The sequence below is a fragment of the Protopterus annectens genome, chromosome 2.part1 (assembly GCF_019279795.1).
Source record: "Protopterus annectens isolate FY-2018-M chromosome 2.part1, PAN1.0, whole genome shotgun sequence".
Classification (NCBI taxonomy): domain Eukaryota; kingdom Metazoa; phylum Chordata; order Ceratodontiformes; family Protopteridae; genus Protopterus; species Protopterus annectens.
This window is the reverse complement of record NC_056729.1, coordinates 1,568,116,432-1,568,136,275: the sequence shown is the minus strand read 5'-3', so window position 1 is coordinate 1,568,136,275 and position 19,844 is coordinate 1,568,116,432. Positions and strand designations below refer to the sequence as shown.

Genomic DNA, 19,844 nt, shown 5'->3' with positions numbered 1-19,844 from the left:
CACTAGGCAAAACTCATGCAAACAAAGAAGGACATAGAAATTCTAGAGATGGAATTCCAGCAGAGAACGACACTATAGAACCAAACACTGTGATCCGATGACCCTTCATTTAAAGAGTAGCATCTCCAGCAGTTTTGAGTATTTATTTATTTACCTTTGCTTACCAGAAAAGTCATAGCTTTAAGGCGCTATAACCCCCCCATTTGATTTGAATAAAACTCTGCCATATGTTAGCTGGCCAAACGCTGCAATGTCAGATATAAACTGCATCCTAGATTATTAGTAAAAAACTTTGAAAATCCCCATTACTACCACGACTGGTATAGCCCACTGACAATGCCAAATGGCCCAGCTGTGAGCCCTTTATTTTCATTAGCACTTTTGAAGACTGCATCCAAGAATTCTGCTTTAATCAACATCTCCTGTGTACTGACATCTGTTACTACATTCCTTTAACCATAACATCATGGTCCATTGTTACAGAAAAACACAAAAAAAATAAATAAATAGCTATACTAAATCCCTGTTAAAGCACTATGGCTCACAGCTGTGAAGGAACAGAACAATCAAAATTTATATAATCTATCAAATACAGGTAGTGAAACAAAATCTGGCATTTTCCTTTTCTTTAACATATTTCCATAAAATTTCAAACAGTAAAACTTTTGATTTTATGGATTTTACCAGCTTTACCTGTTTCTTACTCTGTAGGTCACAGTTCGCACACTGTACCACCTCTTCACAATCTGCAGAACTGTCCACCAGAAACTTCAATAGCCGATCCACAGGTGGCAAGCCATTGTTTCCTTTCACTATGGACTGGTGTCTGTAAAAGATCAAAACAAGTTAAAATCACTTACAGAAAACATGTAGGGCAGGAGAGCGAGGTGAATGAAAAAAAATGGTAAAAATTACAAATGCATACATATCGCCACAACTCTCCTTTATTTTATGATTAAAATTACAAATGCATACATATCGCCACAACTCTCCTTTATTTTATGATTAAAATTACAAATGCATACATATCGCCACAACTCTCCTTTATTTTATGATTAAAATTACAAATGCATACATATCGCCACAACTCTCCTTTATTTTATGATTAAAATTAGAAATGCATACATATCACCACAACTCTCCTTTATTTTATGATTAACAACAACTGGTAGCACATTTCTCAGACTAACAAGATTATTGTGGGTTGATCTCTTTTAAAACATGCACACTTCTTCCCGGCACTGCGGCCAGAACTGACCGCTCCCAATCTTGTACCAAGAAGGGGGTACGATGGTAGCTAACACAGGTAACATGAATGCATTTCTACTGCCTTCAAGTGGATGGTGTACACAAACTTTCATAGCTTGTCCCATCCTTCCGAGAGCTTGTAACCGGTTTTCAAGTACCTGGAAGTCATGATCTCATAGGAGTTTTCATCATGTGAAATCTACAGTCTTAACTGATTGCCAGATTTTGTTGTTGCTGATCATGTGCAAATAACATAGTGATACACCACAAGGTGCCTTTGTACGGCATTAATAGTGTGATCTTTAAAGTGATACCCTAGACTTGCACCCTAAAATCTGCTGGAGGTCTAGCTCAAGAAATCTCCCCTCATTTTTTGTACAGTGTGACCTGTGTAATTTAGCAGCATCAACATTTTAAATTACATTCAGGAAAAAGTTCAAAGGAAGTTGTGATGTTTCATTGCTACTGTTGTGGTGCTATCAGGTTATGTATCTAAATGTTTGCAACAGAAGTACCTTAGTACACTAAATGTTTCTTACTCCATGGAAGAAAAATACCCAAAGAATCATGTTCCTACAGTTTTAGATAAGACAAGTTTTGAACAGGGTAACATTGTACAACTTCCATTGAGCACTATAAACATTTGAACTGTAACTTAACTTTAATGTGTATATTGTTTTCCAAAACCACTGTTTTGGGTTCCCAGTGCACTATATTAACTGTTTTATATCTCATTATCTGATTAATTTATCTGATTATTTTAATATTGTTTCACAAGTTTAGTAATACAATATGTTAAATCATTACCTTGTAGCTAAACATAGTTCATTTGTAGCAACCTTGGCTTAGTTTGATTTCCATTCTGAAAAAAGTTAAGTTGCAATAAATTTGCTGTTTACAGCTATAAAATATGTAATTGTAACTGTAGAGGTTAAAGAATGGTAACCTATAGCTGAATAGAATTAATTAAGCTGTGTGTCCTTTTGGTCATTAGGTTACTGAAACAGAAGTGATCTGGTAGCCAGATTTATGCATTTTATACATTGCTACAATGTCTGATTCTGTTACCTGCTTGCCTGTTACCATGTTGTAATATTTGGTTCCAGCACCACAATTGTCCTGTTGTTTTTATTTAATGCATTCCAGATTATCTTACTGAAGTCTGTTTGACTGAAGGTGATGCATTGCATGGGCTTTTATGAATGTGTTTATAACTTAACACTGAAACTTGTCAAACTCGGAGGACTAGGGGCACAGATGATTTCTTTGTCGGAGTAGGTGCTATTTCCCCTGTTTTTAAGGTCTGTTTGGTGTACCTCTGTCAAATAACTAGGCTACAAAGATTTAGTCATTAGCTAGTTGGATGAGACCCTATATTTCACCTCAGCTCAAAAGGTAAAAAGCTTTTCATTATCTCAATGCCTCTGATGCATAAAAAAATTCTTCATCATTCTCAGTGTCTCTGATGCATAAAATTGATGGTAAACAGTAAATGTTCCTAATTTATTTGCCAGTTATCAGTCATTTATTTTGATATTAAAATAAAATGTCTGGCCTGAAGTGTGGTCACACTTAGTTTGTATTTCCATTTGACCATTTAGTCAATAGATGAGAAACTCCGTTTTCCACTAAAAGATGCCTACAGCTTTTACACTCTCTGAACACGTTGCGGGATCAGTTACCATGATTATATTGCATCACAACCCATAATGTAAACATGCCCATTATTTATGATGCTGCTTGTGTATAATATTCATGTCAGACATCAGCCACTTCTAATTTATTTACCAGTTATCCCTGTTTTATTTTTTTAACTATTGTATTAAAATGTGTGGTTAGAAGCATAATGTATACTTTGAAGCATTTGATCATATCAGGTCTCACAAGTTAGAAGTGCTTGACCTTATCGAACTATATCTTTGTATCTAGTGTTGTTATTTGCTTAGATATTCAATTCAATGTATGGGTTTTGTCACAAATTTCACAATAAACATACATACATATATATATATATATATATATATATATATATATATATATATATATATATATATATACACCCAAACACACACACACACACACACACACACACACACACACACACACACACACACACACACACACACACACATATATCTGTCTGTCATGTTATCGGTTTGTTGACAGAGTACATGCGAGTTAAATCTAAATGAGTGTCCCATCTGTGAAATATGTTAGTGATAAGAAGATGGTAGCTCAAGTGCACGTGGATAAGGTAAGTGTGGATTTTAGATACTAATGATGACACTTTGAAATATACTGAAGATTTGGCATTAGGAGGTAGGAGTGTTTACGTGAGTGTTTGCGTGGTGGGGTAGAGCAGTGGGTGAGTAAAGGGGTAGTTTTAGTGTTGCAAGTGTGTGGTGCTTTGCGTGTTGTGTGTCTGAGACTGTCTTGTGTAGTGTTAGTGATTAATGTTAGTATTATGGAAAGGGTTTATCTATGGTAAAGTGCACAGCCAGAGTTAGGAACAAGGTCATGGTTGGGGTTACAAGCATTAAGGTTATGCAGGGAGGACACTTGAATGTGCAGTGAGGTTTTTGTGATCAAAACACAAAAGGAAACTGATTTTATTTGGTACTTTTTTCAATAGCTTTGAGTAGTCTGGCAGTTAGCAGAGAGGGTTAAGCCTGTGAGCTGCATTTCCTGAGGCACAGGGTTTGATTCCTTCAGCTCTCATTTGTCTACTGTGTGACCTTGAGCAAGTCACATAACCAGACATTGCTCCTGGTTCATCTGTGAAAAGGGGCTGTGTGTTCAGTGGACATACCTGGTTAACAGTCAGAATAAGCAGTCAGCAATCTTTCAAAATGCTCTAGATGATTGTCACTGTTGAAGTGACACCCCAATCCCATGTGCAAAAATGGCAAAGAAGGAGTTGTGGATGGATGGATGATGGATAGATAAATGGATGGATAGATGGCATTGATTACCTGATTGATTGCCTTTACACCCTGTTAACCCTAATTCCTGTTGAAGATGGAGTACAAGGATAAGGCTTTGAAGTGGTCAGCAAAGGACATGTTGCCTACACCATGTATACTTTTTGTGGTGAACCTCTGTGGATGCTCCAGTTGTTGCAGTTATATGATCAGGTATATACTAAAGGTTGCGCTATATTCAATGACTGGTCTAATGAGGGCTGAGTACAATGTACCAATCACATCTTTGGAGCTAGATGCCATACTTTTTCTTATAAGTTGTGAAACATAGAAAGACTTCCTTACTTACTCCCTTAGGCTTTCGAATACTGGCCAAGGCTTTTGCTGCCCCCATAGTGCCTTTTTTAGGCAAGGCTCAAAAGACAAACCCACCACAAAAAATAGCACAAGTAACCAAAAACTGAGGGTAATGCTACTCAATGCCAGAAGTCTAAATCTCAAAATGCATGCACTCGAGGCACTCCTCAGTATGGAGAACATTGATATCTGTGCAGTAACAGAAACCTAGTTTAAGGCTCCAGAGAGCACCCCAGCACTACCAGGCTATAACTCATACCATACTTTTCGGCCACAGAACCTGGACCGAAACACAAAAGGTGGGGGTGTATCCATATTCATCAAGGATACCCACACTTCCAGGTAAGTGGCACAGCACAATGCCTCAGAGATCATCCATGTGCAACTAACAACAAGCAAAACTGAAATTCAAATTGTAGCTTGCTACAGGTCATCCACCATGACCCAGGACCCCAATCCACATTTCTGGAGACACTGGAAAATAAGAAGGTCCAACCAAATGCCCTAATATTGTGTGATTTCAATTACCCAAACATTAACAGGGAGAACTACTCAAGTACTAACTCCCTTGCCCAACGCTTCCTAGAATTTATAAACTCTAATGCCTTGGATCAACTGGTCAACACCCCCCACCAGAGGTGACAACATATTGGACCTGGTCATCACCAACATTGGTGACCGGTGTTCTACACCGGAGGTCAAACCCTCGCTGGTTAAATCAGACCACAGACTAATCACTCTGGATATCCACATTCCGCTCCCATCCACAATCAAGGAAACCACCATGAAAAACTTTTCAAAAGCAAACTACACGTTACTTAAGACCGAAGTGGAAAGGTTCACAGCCCCCATGCTAAAGGACAATGCTGTCCAAGCTGCTGAATCCCTTGCAAAGTCACTCTATGAGCACCTGCAAGAATGCATGGATTGTGCTATCCCAAGCAAAACCAAGACTCACTCCTCCAAGAAAAGGAAAGCAGTCGGGTGGACCCCTGCCATAAACAAGCTATACAATAGAAGGAGGAAACTAGTGCAGAAAAGAGTAAAATCCCAAGAAGGAAAGACATCCCTGATCAGTATCAGCAAGAAACTATGATCCCTCATAAAATCACACAATGCGAGCTTCGAAAGAAAAATTGCCAAGGACTCCAAAGATAAACACAAAGCGTTCTTTAGCTATGTCAAGAACCTAAGTGGAAACTCTCAGATCTGCTCTGAGTTAGTGGAGAATGGCACAAAATACACTGAACTGACTGATATTGCCAACATTCTGTCAGACAGGTTTAGTGTAAACTTCACACCCCTCTAACCCCATAAAGGGCCCATAAACATACCAGAAGAATGTAGTGCCCCAGTAATCACTGGCACACAGATTAAAACAGCCCTATCCAAAGCCAAAAATACAGCTTCAATGGGACCAGAGAGTGTCCCAGGCTGTGTCTTACACGAGCTCCAAAATGAACTAACCCCTCACCTAAACACACTGTTCAAACTCAGCCTCTCTGTAGGCTATGTTATCCCGCTCCACAAAGGTGGAGCCACAACGGACCCCGGGAACTATCGCCCTATAAGCCTGACTAGCCTGGTATGCAAGGCTATGGAGCGCATCATCATGGAATTCATTAACAGAGACATTGGAAACCTTCAAACATTGGACCCTACCCAGTTTGGCTTTGTTAAGGGCAGATCATGCCTCCTAAACCTGGTGGACGTCTTTGAGACAGTTACCAAGGCTTTAGACGAGGGAAAGGAGGTCCACACAGCCTACCTAGACCTTGCAAAGGCTTTCAACACCATTCCCCATTCTGGTATTATAGACAAGCTCGCCAGCCTGAACATAAACCCCTACATCACGAGATGGGTTGCCAATTAGCTCATGGATAGAACCCACACGGTGAGAGTTACAGGCTCTAGGTCCGACTCTAAACCAGTTACAAGTGGCATCCCCCAGGGCTCAGACCCGGGACTCCTCCTGTTCGGTATATACTTCTCAGAGGAACAGACAAGCACAGGAGGACTATGGCTGATGGAGTTCACAGATGACTGCAAACTGGGGGCCATAATTGACTCTCCAGCTGATACAGACATCCTCCAGAAGGGTCTCACTGAGACTGATACCTGGTGTCAAAATCATGGCCTCAAGCTAAATGCCAAAAAGTGCATAGTCATCCCCTTTGGAAAAAACAAAGTACCCACAAACTACCACATACGTGGTAGTCCCCTAAATACAGAAAATGTAATAAGGGATCTGAGGAACCAAGTAGATAGTAATCTCTCCTTTGATAATCATATTGCCAAGGTGGTTAGAAAATCCATCTATGTGGCCCACCTAATCACAAAAGGGTTCGCATCTAGAACAAAAGAGGTTATTGTGCCCCTCTACTCATCACTCAACAGACCCATTATAGAGTACAATGCCCCATTTGGGATGTACCTTACAAGACACCTGCAACAGCTGGAAAGACCACAGAAGTACCTCACCAAGAGGATTACTGGCCTCAAACATATGCCCTATGCAGCCCCACTGAAGAAACTCCAGCTGTACTCGGTTGCATACCGCTTACTCAGAGGTGATCTCTGCCTGACATACAAGGCCATGTCCAACCCAGAATTGATGGACATGCTCCACCTAAAAAAACAAATCCCCAAGAGCCACATGCTCTAGGGATCTAAACCTCACCACAACAATAAATAGTACATGCTGGAGGGATATATTCCTGTCCCAGAGACTCCCCATGCTTTGGAACAGGATTCCAATCTACATTAGGCAGAGCCCCTCACTAACACTCTTCAAGAGAAACCTTGATGAGTGGATGAGAAATAGAAAATTTACCCTGGGGATCTCTGCAGTGGCTCCGCTGGACAGAGGCACTGGGAACTAATGGCTCTGCTGGACTGAGGCACAGGGAACTAATCTAATGGGGTGGCGAAAGCCAACACATTCTGGCTAGGCTTATAGATGCCCTCAGGCAGATAGCCTAGTACTTACCTATGAACCTACTACAGTAGATACATTACAGTCAAAGGCCAAGTCACTGTCTACATGCACCTAAGTGGATCCATTTACAATTAGTTCAATATACTGTTGTGTATTACCTTTGAGGTTGCAAACATAGCTAAAAAATGCCTTGTGATTGTCCTTATCCTAGGGGGCTATTTCTACCTCAAAGTTATCTGTGATAGACTTAATTAGTCCCCTGAGTTACTTATATAGTTTGATGAGGAAGTTCTTACCTTGCTGGGCATTATCCTTTCTTTTTTCGGATGTGATTTTCTTCCTTCTGTTGTACAACATATTAATGCTGGAATTCCACCAGGGAGGCTTGTTTTTTGAGTTTGTCCTTTGCTTATTTTGGGTACATACTGCTAACTCTTTGCAGCTGTATACATAATTGTAAAGTTTTTTTTTTGTGAATGACTCCACGTATAGGTTGGTGGAAGGGGTCTTTAAATTTTGTCAGGGTATGACTTAAAAGTAGAAAGTTTGCCTTGGAATACAGGGTTTAGCTGGCATCCCAGGCTTTATTATTTCAAAGGAGAAAGCTTTATAGTGCGACCTGACCAGTGAGGACATCACACTGGTGTGGGGGGGGGGGCAACATGTTGGTGAGAACTAGGTCAAGGATACTTGCACCTCTAGTTGGCATTTTTGTCAACCAACTCTAAGATTATTTGGGACTGCAAGTCTAGGGTCATGTATGATTCTCAGTTTATACTGGAGTAGTTGAAGTCACCCACCACTATGCTGCTAGATTGAATGGGGAGTAACTCCAGTTCATTTAAGTAAATTGTGTGGGTTTCCTAAGTCATAGAAGGAATCCTACAGCTCAAAAAGATATGATATGGGACTTTGCTTATGGTAAGTTGTACATGGAGAAGCTCAAGTGCATCATATTGCTTGAGTGATCTTGAAGTATGTCTGCTTCTGTTGTAAATAGAGACACTTCCACCTGTTGTCCCTTCATGTACAATAGCTGGGCTAAATATGTGGAAAGCAATGTAGCTCTACCCTTCTGAGGTGCTCACTGTGGCTTTAAACCATCTCATAGTTTCATAGGTAATTACTAGGCTATCAGCCATATAGCCATTTTAAGCCTAGCCAAGCTTACCCCAAATTTACCAAAATATTATTGACATTGTCTATATCGCAAGGAAGTTTATTGTTATGATATGGGCTTTTCCACATCAAGCATTCACAGGCAGCCCACATCTCAGTAACACAGACATCTATGTTCTCTAGGGTGAGGAGAAATTGTATTGAATGCACTTTTTTTTTGCTTAGACTCATGGCTTTGAGCAGTATCACTTTTAGATCATCCTAGGTTGATTTCGTTATGTTGGTTAGTTTATTAGAATAGCAATGCCTAAAAAAAGGTGTTATGGGGTTGAAAAGATTTTTGTTCATATTCAAAAGCCTAGAGAGGACAGGTACAAGTCATACCCGGTGAAGCAGTATAGTTTATCAACCACATACTCCCAGGCCAAAAAATATTGCAAGTACTAAGATTGCTGTCCTTGTGGACCATTTTAAACATAGCCAATTTCCCTTTCAAAGGTGAGAATCAAATCCTGTACCTTATGTCTTTGAGGTAAACACCTTAACCATTATACCAACCCCCAACTCATTTTGGAACTACTTTGCAAGATGAATTTTTGGTGTCATTATGGCTTGAACAAAGCAGATCACTAGTAAGAGAAGTTAGAATTGGGGAGTGGTGCCAGAGCCATGAACTTAAACCAAATGCCAAGAAATACATAATAGTATCCTTCTGGGAAGTCATCCACCCGTCATAACTACCATATTGACACCACACCACTAAGAGATGACACAGTAGTCAGGGACTTGAGGACACACATACACAGTAATCTAGCCTTTGGCCATCACGTGTCTACAGTACTGAGGAAATCATTCTATGTTGTGCAACTTATAAGCCAAGGTAAGGCATCTAGGTCCAAGGAAGTGATTGTTCCACTGTATTTGCCAATCATCAGACCTATCATTGATTACAATGTTTCCTTTGGTATGTACCTAATCAGCCATATCCAACAAATAGAACGTCCACAGGGGGTCCTCACTAAAAGAATACAGGGTGTAAGTAACATGTCCTATGCAGACCGCCTCAAGGCCTTATCCCTGTATTCTGTGTCCTACAAGGAGAGATCTACGCCTGGCATACAGGGCATTGTTAGACCCCACTCTGATAGACCTCCTGCATATACACAAAACAAATAGCACCAAAATTACCCATTCTGAAGAATTAAACCTTGCCTGTGATATAAATAGGATATGCTGGAGAGACAGATATATATCCCAGAGGCTACCCCTTCTATGGAACAGGCTCCCCATCAATGTAAAACAGAGTTCCTCCATAACCCAAATCAAGTGTAACTTGGAAAATTGGATGGGGAACTAGAGGTTCACCCCTGGTTTGGCACCTATGTCTCTAATGGACACAGGCAGTCTGTAAATGGTTCATCTCCCAGTCCCCTGCTTTTAAATGTTTCATCTCCCAAGCCCCTGCTTACACTTATTAGGGGTAGCAGAACTTGTCAGAGATTCAGGATGCATGGCTAGGTTAAAAAGACCCTTATGGGCATTAGCCTACCAAACACCTATGAATCTATGAACCCCTATTCATATTGTAAAGTTTGCTCTTTAAAACAAAATTTCTAAACTCACAATAAATTGTTTTTCCTTTCAGTGTTGTTTGAATGTCTCTCTTCTTTGGTTATTAGAAGTCATATAGTATACTTTTTTTCATTTTGTTTCTGAAGTGGTGGCTATGGTGAAGGATTAGGGCACTGTGTACATTATTAGTGGCTTATGAATCATTTCTGTTTATGGACTGCTGATAATATACTTTGTGTGTTCTCCATTACTTTATTGGTGAGTTTGGTGATAGTTTATTTTACTTATTTACATTTTTTTGCTGTGGATTGTATTTTTTTTAGCAGATTATCATTTGTCTTTTAACCGAATGGATGCTTGGTGTTCCTTTTAGGAATGCAAGTCACATTATTTTTATTTGAACGTGCAAAACATTTTGCACCACGAAAATGTTAACCTATACTTGTCTTTTTTATTTACATATTTGTGTTTTATTCACGATGTTCTTCGCCTGGGTTGTAGCCCATTTTAGAGGCCTGTTGGAGGGGGTAGTGCCAATGAATAAAAGGGGAAACCTAATAGTACATAAAGCAGTGTGCACTCAGAAGAAAAAGCATAGTCATATAATGCATAGTGATACGGTATGAAAGTACGTAATAGTGATATAAAGACATAAACCACATAGGCAATCAAATAAGCAGAGAATGCGGCCTGTGCTAAACATGCAACAACTGTGTTTGTATAGCTATACAGGAATTCATACAACATTAGAAGGGTGGGACAGATTTATATCTCAGCCTGAAGTGATATGCCATATAATAGTGGCAGTACAGTTTTATGTAAAGGAGGTGCTTACCGTGCTTATAGCAAGAGTTTGTCATTTCTTACAGGTTTGATAAGATTAATGAAGACTGGAAGAAAAAGACAGGAGATGAACAGAATTTGTGATATTAGGGAGTGTCCATAAAGCACATTCATTTGTTTCTACTGACTTTGACTAGGGATGTGCTTGAATAAATATCTTCAGGGAGACTGTTCTGACTGGCACTGGCATTGTTTAGGAAAGAATGAGTCACCTTCAGTAGTTATAACTCCTATTTGTTAATGACATGGAAGTGAGAGAGAGGGTGGATGTTGCAGCTTGAGAGAAAATGATCCTGCAATGCAGTTTTCTTTAGATCAAGGGAAATGGAGCAAACAAACATTTGTCCTTTTTTGTGAAAGTTACAAATAATTCATAGTCATGTACAGTCAATGCTTGCTGCGTCTTTCTTGAAGAACAATATATTTGACCTGTACCGTCTGTACTTCTGTTCAAAGACACGGCTTTGTAAAGCAAACCTTTGAGTCTGTGAAGGCATGCCTACAATCAGTTATACATGATGCTGTAAAGATTACTTTAAAGCAGTGTGTCTGTACAAAATATATTCTCAGAAAACTCCCTTAATTGTGTGTTGGTCTCCATTATAGTAGAAACAAATATTAAACTGTAACAGCAAAATGTAGGACCATGGGACTTTGTTATGACTGCAGTTTGATTGCAATAAATTTTTATATCGCTGGTTCTGAAAGCAAACTAACTTAAGATATAGGTTACAGCTGAGCTCTCTTACCATAATGTTTGTAGAAATTTTTGAACGTATGCGTACTACCTAAATTTACCTTATCTTCTTATTTGTGGCTACCCATCTATGTTCAGTACTGGCAGGTGCTCTGGCACTGGGAGACAATGGCACGCAGTGTTTATACTTTGCTCTGCTGCTATGGTAAGGTGCAGCTCTGCTGCTAGCCGAGTGTAGCAAAAGGAGTGGATCAGTTTGTGTTACTGTTGACCTGAGTTCACGTGCAGACTTGTGTCACTAGTATGGTTGGCCGGCGGGGGATAGGGTAAAGGGACCAACAGCCAGCTCTATAACCTAAGGGGAGGGTGAGTGGGAAACCTGATGCTTAGGGGAGACCAGGAGCTTCAAGTGACAACTCAAGCTAATACAAGGGGGCAGTAATGATGTCTTGATATCATTGCACTTTCCATCTCCACTGCTAGGAACACTGACCAACTGCTACAGGAATGACAGCTCCCATGCTCTGCACTAATCAATCCCAATGGAATCCTTTAGTATCTGGGCCTAAAACAATGAGTACCATTGATGAGAACTTTCCAAGGTGTTGGGGTTCCCCTAGAGAAGGGTCATGTCCAGGGCTCCTGGCAAGTGAAGGTATACAGCTCTATGCCTATTCCTACTGAAGAAGACCAGTTGCATCAACATCTGTGTAAGCAGGTACAGATACTCTGCGGGTAGTTTTCTTGTGTGTGTGTGTGTGTGTGTGTGTGTGTGTGTGTGTGTGTGTGTGTGTGTGGGGTGCTGTTGTTAGTCTGCATTGTTCTGCTGACTACAATAGCAGTTACCCATTGTCTGCTACTGTGTAGTCACTAGGTGTCATTAAGTAGGTTGTAGTGCTGTAAAAGTGGATCTACTAGGAAAATGAATCCTAAGATTTTATTTAGTTTGGGTTGTAAACCCAAGAGTATTGAAAGAAGAATATAGAGCCATCAAAGGCAAACCACACTCATACATGTCTTTACTGTGGGTGACCATTCAGCACCTTTTGGGTAATGTGTTCTCAGTTTACCTGTTTTGAAATCTGTGCACCTGGAGTCTTCTGGGTATCAGTACAGTATGCTTGCATTCTGTTACACATTGCACACAAATTGTTTATGTGACTGTATACAATTTTTTTTGAATCCCCAAGTAAGGCACTGTTTTCTGCGTGGTGCATTTTTTTAATGTTTAATTTAGCAAGGGAGACATTTATTTATTTACTCACTATTTGTTCACCGGGTGGGTGGGCTTGTCCATTGATACACAATCCAGGGCTCAGTGACCAACAGCACACATATAATATAAGACATGAAATAAGCATAGAAAGAAATGCATAATTAGGAAAAAGTAAGTAAGTCGTAGTATACAAAGTCCAAGTATTAATTCATGGCAATAAACAAGTGTTATGTACATATAGACAGGTCTATATTATCTTGTCGACCACTAAAACACGAAATCCCGTTACAGAGGACATCCAAATCAGTGATTTATTTCCCTGGGAATGAAATCACTAGCCCTACCATGACTTTAAACATTACATACAAAGTGGGAGGCTGTGCCCCCTACACACCCCCTTACTAAATATACCAACTCCAAGATCGCACTACAGTGGGGAAAAGGCCAAACTCACAAGGATGGCCAAGCGATTTCTTTCCCGGGGAAAGAAATCGCTGATTTGGCCATTCGCTGTAATGGGACTTTGCTTATTAAGGGTCAATGAAAAGCAGTTTGATGGAACGGCATATTGTTGACATAATATAGACTCCATATGGGCATATATACAATAGGGAAACATCAGATAATACAGCAACATGTAAAAATTCTGGTACAAAGAGATTAATGATTACTGATTATCTGATATTAACCACTGTCATGGCAGCTGGTGCATTGACCTGCCCAAAAAAATGGTCTTTAAGAGCAGGTTTAAAGGCCTGAAGTACATGTTGGATTTTTACTTCTGAAGGAAATGAAAACCAAATGGTAGGACCTAGTCTAGCCAATGTTGTTTTTCCAACAGCAGTTTTGAAGCATGGACGGTTAATAGGAAAACTTGTCATTTTGGGTGCTTCTCTGAGGCTAGTTTTTGTGCCTGCATATGAGGCCTGCTATGTTATTGGATTGGACGCTGAGTATTTCTAATAAGTTTAAATACCGGTTAAGTGTTTCCTGGGTCACAGAGGGGCTTCCTATAGGTTGCATGGAAGTGGTATGGGATTTTGCCTATGGTGATTTGAACGTGGAAAAGCTCAAGTGCATTGTCCTGTTTGACGAGCCTTGAGGTATTTATTTTTTATGTAAATTGAGACACCTCCATCTTTAGTCCCTGTCTGTGTAGTAGCTGGTCTACTTGTATGGAAAACATTGTAGCTTTGCACTGCCAGTGTGCTATGCATGGCTTTAAACCATGCCTCAATGACCACACAGACGTTCACATTCTTTAGGGTGAGGACAGGTTATAGGGAGTAGAGTTTTTCGTTTAGACTCCTAGCATTGAACAGTAGCACCTTTAGATTTTCTTGGTTTTGATTTACTATGTCAGAAGTACTTTTAGTTTGGCAAGGCACTATGAAGGAGAACAATGTTTTAGTTAATATTTGCAAGCTTAGAGGGGAGAGGTAAAGACCATCCCTGACAAAACAGCATGGGCTGTGGACCATCTCCCTCCATTCTGACAAATACTGCACCCTCTTGGAATGGCAGCAGAAGCTAAGTCATTTATTAAAATAGTTTTCTTATGAGCATATTGTAGCATCATCTCAGGTCATTTACACCCACATGGACTATGAGTGACTCATGCTGGCAAAGCAGAGTAATAAACTGAATGTCAGTCCAAGGATTTTCTGCACTGAAGCATTGTGAATGGTGATGCCTTAGCTATACTTCAAAAGAAGGGGGGTTGAAGCCACTTTCTGAATAGTTCCAAAGACTATTACACTGGTTTTCATGTGGTAAAGAGATTATTATCATGAGACCATCGATAGGGGATGGTGAAATTGTTTTGTAATTCATTCAGTAGGTCAGAATGTCTTTTTTTGCTAGATTTGATAAGAAGAATAACATGAGTGCCCACAAAAATGTTGAGATGAGCTAGGACAGGTGGAAGATCACTGACAAAACAGCCAGAAGAGTAGCAGAACTATCACTGAGCCTTTGGGGTCTCCTGTGTTAAGTATTGCAATGTCAGACAATTAATTATTGTGGCAAATGTGAAACATTCTATCCACCATGTAGCTTTGGAGCTTTTGTATTACCCCTGAAGTTTATTTTTTGTAGTTTGTTAAGCAGGAGGTCTTGATTAACGCTTTCAGAAGCTCCGGTCAAGTCAACAAACAGAGCACTAATGAGCCCATAACACATGAGCTTGTAAATGGAGTCAGTGAAAATGAAAAAAAGCTGTCAGGGTGCTGAACGAGTTGTGAAGATGACGCTGCCCATCACAGAGAAGGCCGTAGCTATTTATGTGTTGAAATAGTTTGTATTTTTTTTTCTTTTGGAAGATTTTTTTACTGGGTCAGAGGTTTGATATTGGTCAGTAGTCCTTATGGTGAGGTGAGTTCATAGGTTAGTACTAGGCTAACTGCCCTTGCGAGCCATTTTAAGCCTAGCCAATTATCCCCTGTGAGATTCAAACCTTGTACCTTGTGTTTGTAAGGCAAACACCTTAACCATTAGGCCACCCGAAATAATGTTTGGGAGAGGGATTACTGTGGCATGTTTAAAAAAGAGCAGGAACTGTGCCAGCTGTGAGAAAAAGGTTAATGATAAGAGTGAAAGGTTTGGCTGTTTTCAATGTTGCTAGTCTGAGGAAAGTTAGATGGAACGGACTGAACTTAGGCACCCAGGAGTTTAGCTTTAGTACCAGTTTTAGTTTCTTTGTCTAAGATGTGAGAAAAGTGGCAACAAGTTATGCTGGGGATAATGTTAAATGCAGTAGGTGAGAGAAGGGTCTTGGATGATTGAGAGCAGGAAGGATGAGCTGACCTTATAAAGAAGACAGAAGAAAAAGTTGGTATTCTATGATTCTCGTAAGTGGCTCTCTCCCCACTAGCATACAAAACACATCGTCCAAAACCTCCTTTAAAAACCTCGTCAGGCAACATCTCAAGCAAAGTTGACAGTGCCATGACTGCTCCCCAGGCTAGTGAAAGCGGATAAGGTACACATACTAAACTTAGAGTACTTGATAATAGTCTTCACTCTTACTCACAAACACTGACTAATGTACAATGTATGTACTGTACCTGTGTACTATGTATGTATTCTACCTATGTTCCAAATTTAGCTGTACACCACAAATCTATTAATTACCTTTATTTTTAAATTAATATTTTCTTGTTTGTTCTCTCCACTGTAACTGTTGATGTGCTGCATACCACTGTAAAAACATGTCTATTGTAATTTGTGTGTATACTGATCATGTCTAAATATCTACATGTATCTGTAATTTTTCTGTGTGGAGCTTTTCTCCCTGGGCCTCTGCTGAAAAAGGACCTTTTTGGCACAGTCAGACACCTCCGGTTAACAAATGTAAAATAAAATAAAAATAAAATGTTGGTTGTTAAGAGAAAGAACATTATTTATTGGTTGGGAGTCAGTATTGGCACTTAGGTTCATAGGTTCATAGGTTCATAGGTTCATACTAGGCTATCTGCCCTAGGGCATTTATAAGCCTAGCCAGAATGTGTTTGGCTTTCGCCACCCATTTTAAATTAATTTTGCTATGCCTTTTTTTGAGGTTAGTATACTGTGCCTCTGTCTAACAGTGACACAGAAGTCATACCCGGGGTAAACCTACGATCTCCCATCCACTCATCAAGATTCCTCTTGAAGAGAGTCAATGAGGGACTCTGCCTAACCTGGACTGGGATTTTATTCCAGAGTGAAGGGAGCCTCTGGGTTATGAATCTGTCCCTCCAGCATGTCCTATTTATTTCAGTGCTGAGGTTCAAGTCTCTCGAGCATGTAGCTCGATAGGATTTGGATTTTCTGAGGTACAGCATGTCCATTAATTCCGGGTTGGACATGGCTTTATACGTCAGGCACAGATCGCCTCTGAACAGGCGGTATGCCACTGAGTAGAGCTGGAGTTTCTTTAACCGGGCAGCATATGGCATCTGTTTGAGCCCTTTGATCCTCTTGGTGAGGTACTTTTGGGGTCTTTCCAGTTGCTGCAGGTGTCTGGTAAGGTACATCCCAAAAGGGCATTGTACTCAATTATGGGCCTGATGAGGGATGAGTAAAGAGGCACGATGACCTCCCCTGATCTAGATGTGAATCCCTTCATGATTAGGTGGGCTATATAAAATGTTTTTCTAACCACTTTGGCCACGTGGCTGTCAAATGAGAGATTGTTATCAACTTGGGTCCCCAGGTCCCTAATTACTTCTTCTGTACTTAATGGATTACCACCTATGTGGTAATTTGTGGGCACTTTGTTTTTGCCAAAGGGGATGACTATACACTTTTTGGCATTTAGCTTGAGGCCATGGCTCTGGCACCAGTTGTCTGTTTCTATGAGGCCCTTTTGGAGGATGCTTGTGTTGGCTGGAGAGTCGATTATGGCGCCCAGTTTGCAGTCATCTGCGAACTTGGTCAGCCACAGTCCTTCCGTGTTGGCCTGTACCTCCGAGAAATATATACTGAACAAGAGAGGTCCCAGGACTGAGCCTTGTGGGACGCCACTTGTAACTGGTTTGGAGTCTGACATGGCTCCAGCAATTCTAACCATGTGGGTTCTGTCCTTGAGCCAGTTTGCAACCCATCTAGTGACATAGGGGTTTATATTTAAGCTGGTGAGCTTATCTATAATGCCCGAGTGGGGTATTGTATCGAAGGCTTTGCGAGGTCCAGGTAGGCTGTGTGGACCACCTTCCCCTCGTCAATGGCCTTGGTGACTGTTTCAAAGAAATCAACCAGGTTTAAGAGGCAGGATCTGCCCTTAACAAAGCCGAACTGGGTAGGATCCAGTGTCTGTAGGTCCCCAATATCTTTATTTATGAGGTCCATGATTATCCTTTCCATAGCTTTGCAGACCAAGCTAGTCAGGCTTATGGGGCGATAGTTTCCAGGATCCGTTGAGGCACCACCTTTGTGGAGAGGGACCACAGTTGCTGTACGCAACTCTTTGGGTACATATCCTGTAGTAAGGCTGAGATTGAACAGTAGTTTTATGTTTGGGTTTAGTTCTTCTTGGAGTTCATGTAGGACGCAGCCCGGGACACCGTCTGGTCCCATTGATGCTGTGTTTTTTGCTTTGGAGAGGGCGGCTCTTACCTGAGCATCCGAGATGTCAGGGGGGCAGCACTCTGCTGGGATAGATATTTGCCCTTTTGGTGGGGGGGGGGAGGAGTTTGCGCTGGACCTGGCAGCTAGGATGTTGGCAATGTCTGTGGGTTCGGTGTATTTTTGTCATTTTGGACTAATTCTGAGCATATCTGGGAATTACCACCCAGGTTCCTAACATAACTAAAGAAAGCCTTGTGATTTATCCTTAGTGTCCTGTGCAATTTTTCTCTCGAAGCTGGCCTTAGACGATTTTATGAGTGCCCGTAGTTTTTTGCTAATACTGATCAGAGATGCCTTCCCTTTTTGGAATTTTGCTCTATCATTTAGTAGCTTCCTCCTTCTATTGTATAGCTTGTTTATGGCTGGGGTCCACCAGACAGGACGTCTGCCTTTGGTGGATTGGGTCTTGGTTTTATTTGGGATCGCATGATCCATGCATTCCTGAAGGTGTTCATAGAATGCATTTATAAAGGATTCTGCGGTCTGGGCCGTATTTTCCACAGGTCCGGGGGCTTTGAAGGATTCCACCTCAGTTTTGAGGAGTGTGAAATTTGCTTTAGAGAAGTTTTTCACTGTGGTTTTCTGGGCAGGGGGTGGTGTCGGGATGTGAACATCCAGTGAGATTAGTTTATGGTCTGATCTTACCAGTGAGGGATACACTTCTGGTCTGGAGCATAGAGTCCCCATGTTGGTGATGATCAGGTCCAGTATGTTTTCCCCTCTTGTGGGAGTGGTAACAAGTTGTTCCATAGCATTTGAGTTTATAAATTCTAGGAACCTTTGGGCTAGGGTGTTGGAGCTAGAGTAATGCTCCCAGTCTATGTTTGGGTAGTTGAAGTCGCCCAATATAATGGTGTTTGGAGAGACCTTCATATTTTCCAGCGTTCTCATGAAGGCCGAGTGGGGTTCCTGGGTTAGGGAGGGTGGTCTGTAGCAGGCTATAAACTGGAAGGCAGTTTTACCCACTGTTAGTTGCACATGGATAGTCTCTGATGCTTCGTGCTGTGCCACCAACCTGGAGGTGTGGGTATCTTTGACGAATATTGATACTCCCCCTCCTTTTGTTGGTCGGTCCAAGTTTTGGGGCCGAAAAGCATGGTATGAGGTATAACCTGGTAGTGCTGGGGTGCTCTCGGGAGCCTTGAACCAGGTTTCTGTTACTGCACAGATATCGATTTTCTCCATGCTAAGGAGAGTTTCGAATGCGTGCATCTTGAGGTTTAGACTTCTGGCGTTGAGTAGCATTACTCTTAGTTTCTTATCCCTTGTGATACCTATGGAGGTGGGTTTGTCTTTTGAGCCTTGCCTAAAAAGGCACTATGGGGGTAGCAAGAGCCTTTGCCAATATCCAAAAGCCCAGGGTGACAGGTGCAGGCCGTCCCTAGCGAAGCATCGTGGCTTGTCGAGCATGTCATCCCAGGCTGACAGGCATTGGATCCCCTTTGAATGACACCAATAATTAAGCCAATTGTTGAAATTGATCATCTTGTCTTCATATTGTGGCATCATTCTTGGTGAGGGTAAGATGCTACTCAAGGTCAGGGTCATACCGGCCTGGGCCACATGCTCAGAGAGCTCCTCTATGTCTCTTTTCATGTAGTCCAGGGAGGTACGTCTCAGGTCATTCACACCAGCATGGACAATGACTGAGTCATATTTGTACTTGCCTTGGAGTGACCTGAGTGCTTGTGTTATGTGGCGGATCCTAGCGCCCGACAGGCAGCTCACCGTGACCTTCTCCTTGTTCAGCCTGGTGAGCGGGACGTCAGTGTGCCAGATGATACAGTCGGCACACTGGCTTTGTGAGATGTGTGTTGCACGTGT

General features: G+C 41.2%; 1 protein-coding gene across 1 annotated transcript in view; it reads right to left on the bottom strand.

Annotated features, from left to right (window-relative positions):
• RNF207 (ring finger protein 207) overlaps positions 1 to 19,844 on the bottom strand; it is a 1,144,530-nt gene that overhangs the window by 1,059,794 nt on the left and 64,892 nt on the right. Inside the window, exon 2 of the mRNA XM_044063578.1 lies at positions 694 to 826. Within this exon, the coding sequence (XP_043919513.1) occupies positions 694 to 826 (133 nt within the window). The remainder of the gene's footprint in view (positions 1 to 693; positions 827 to 19,844) is intronic.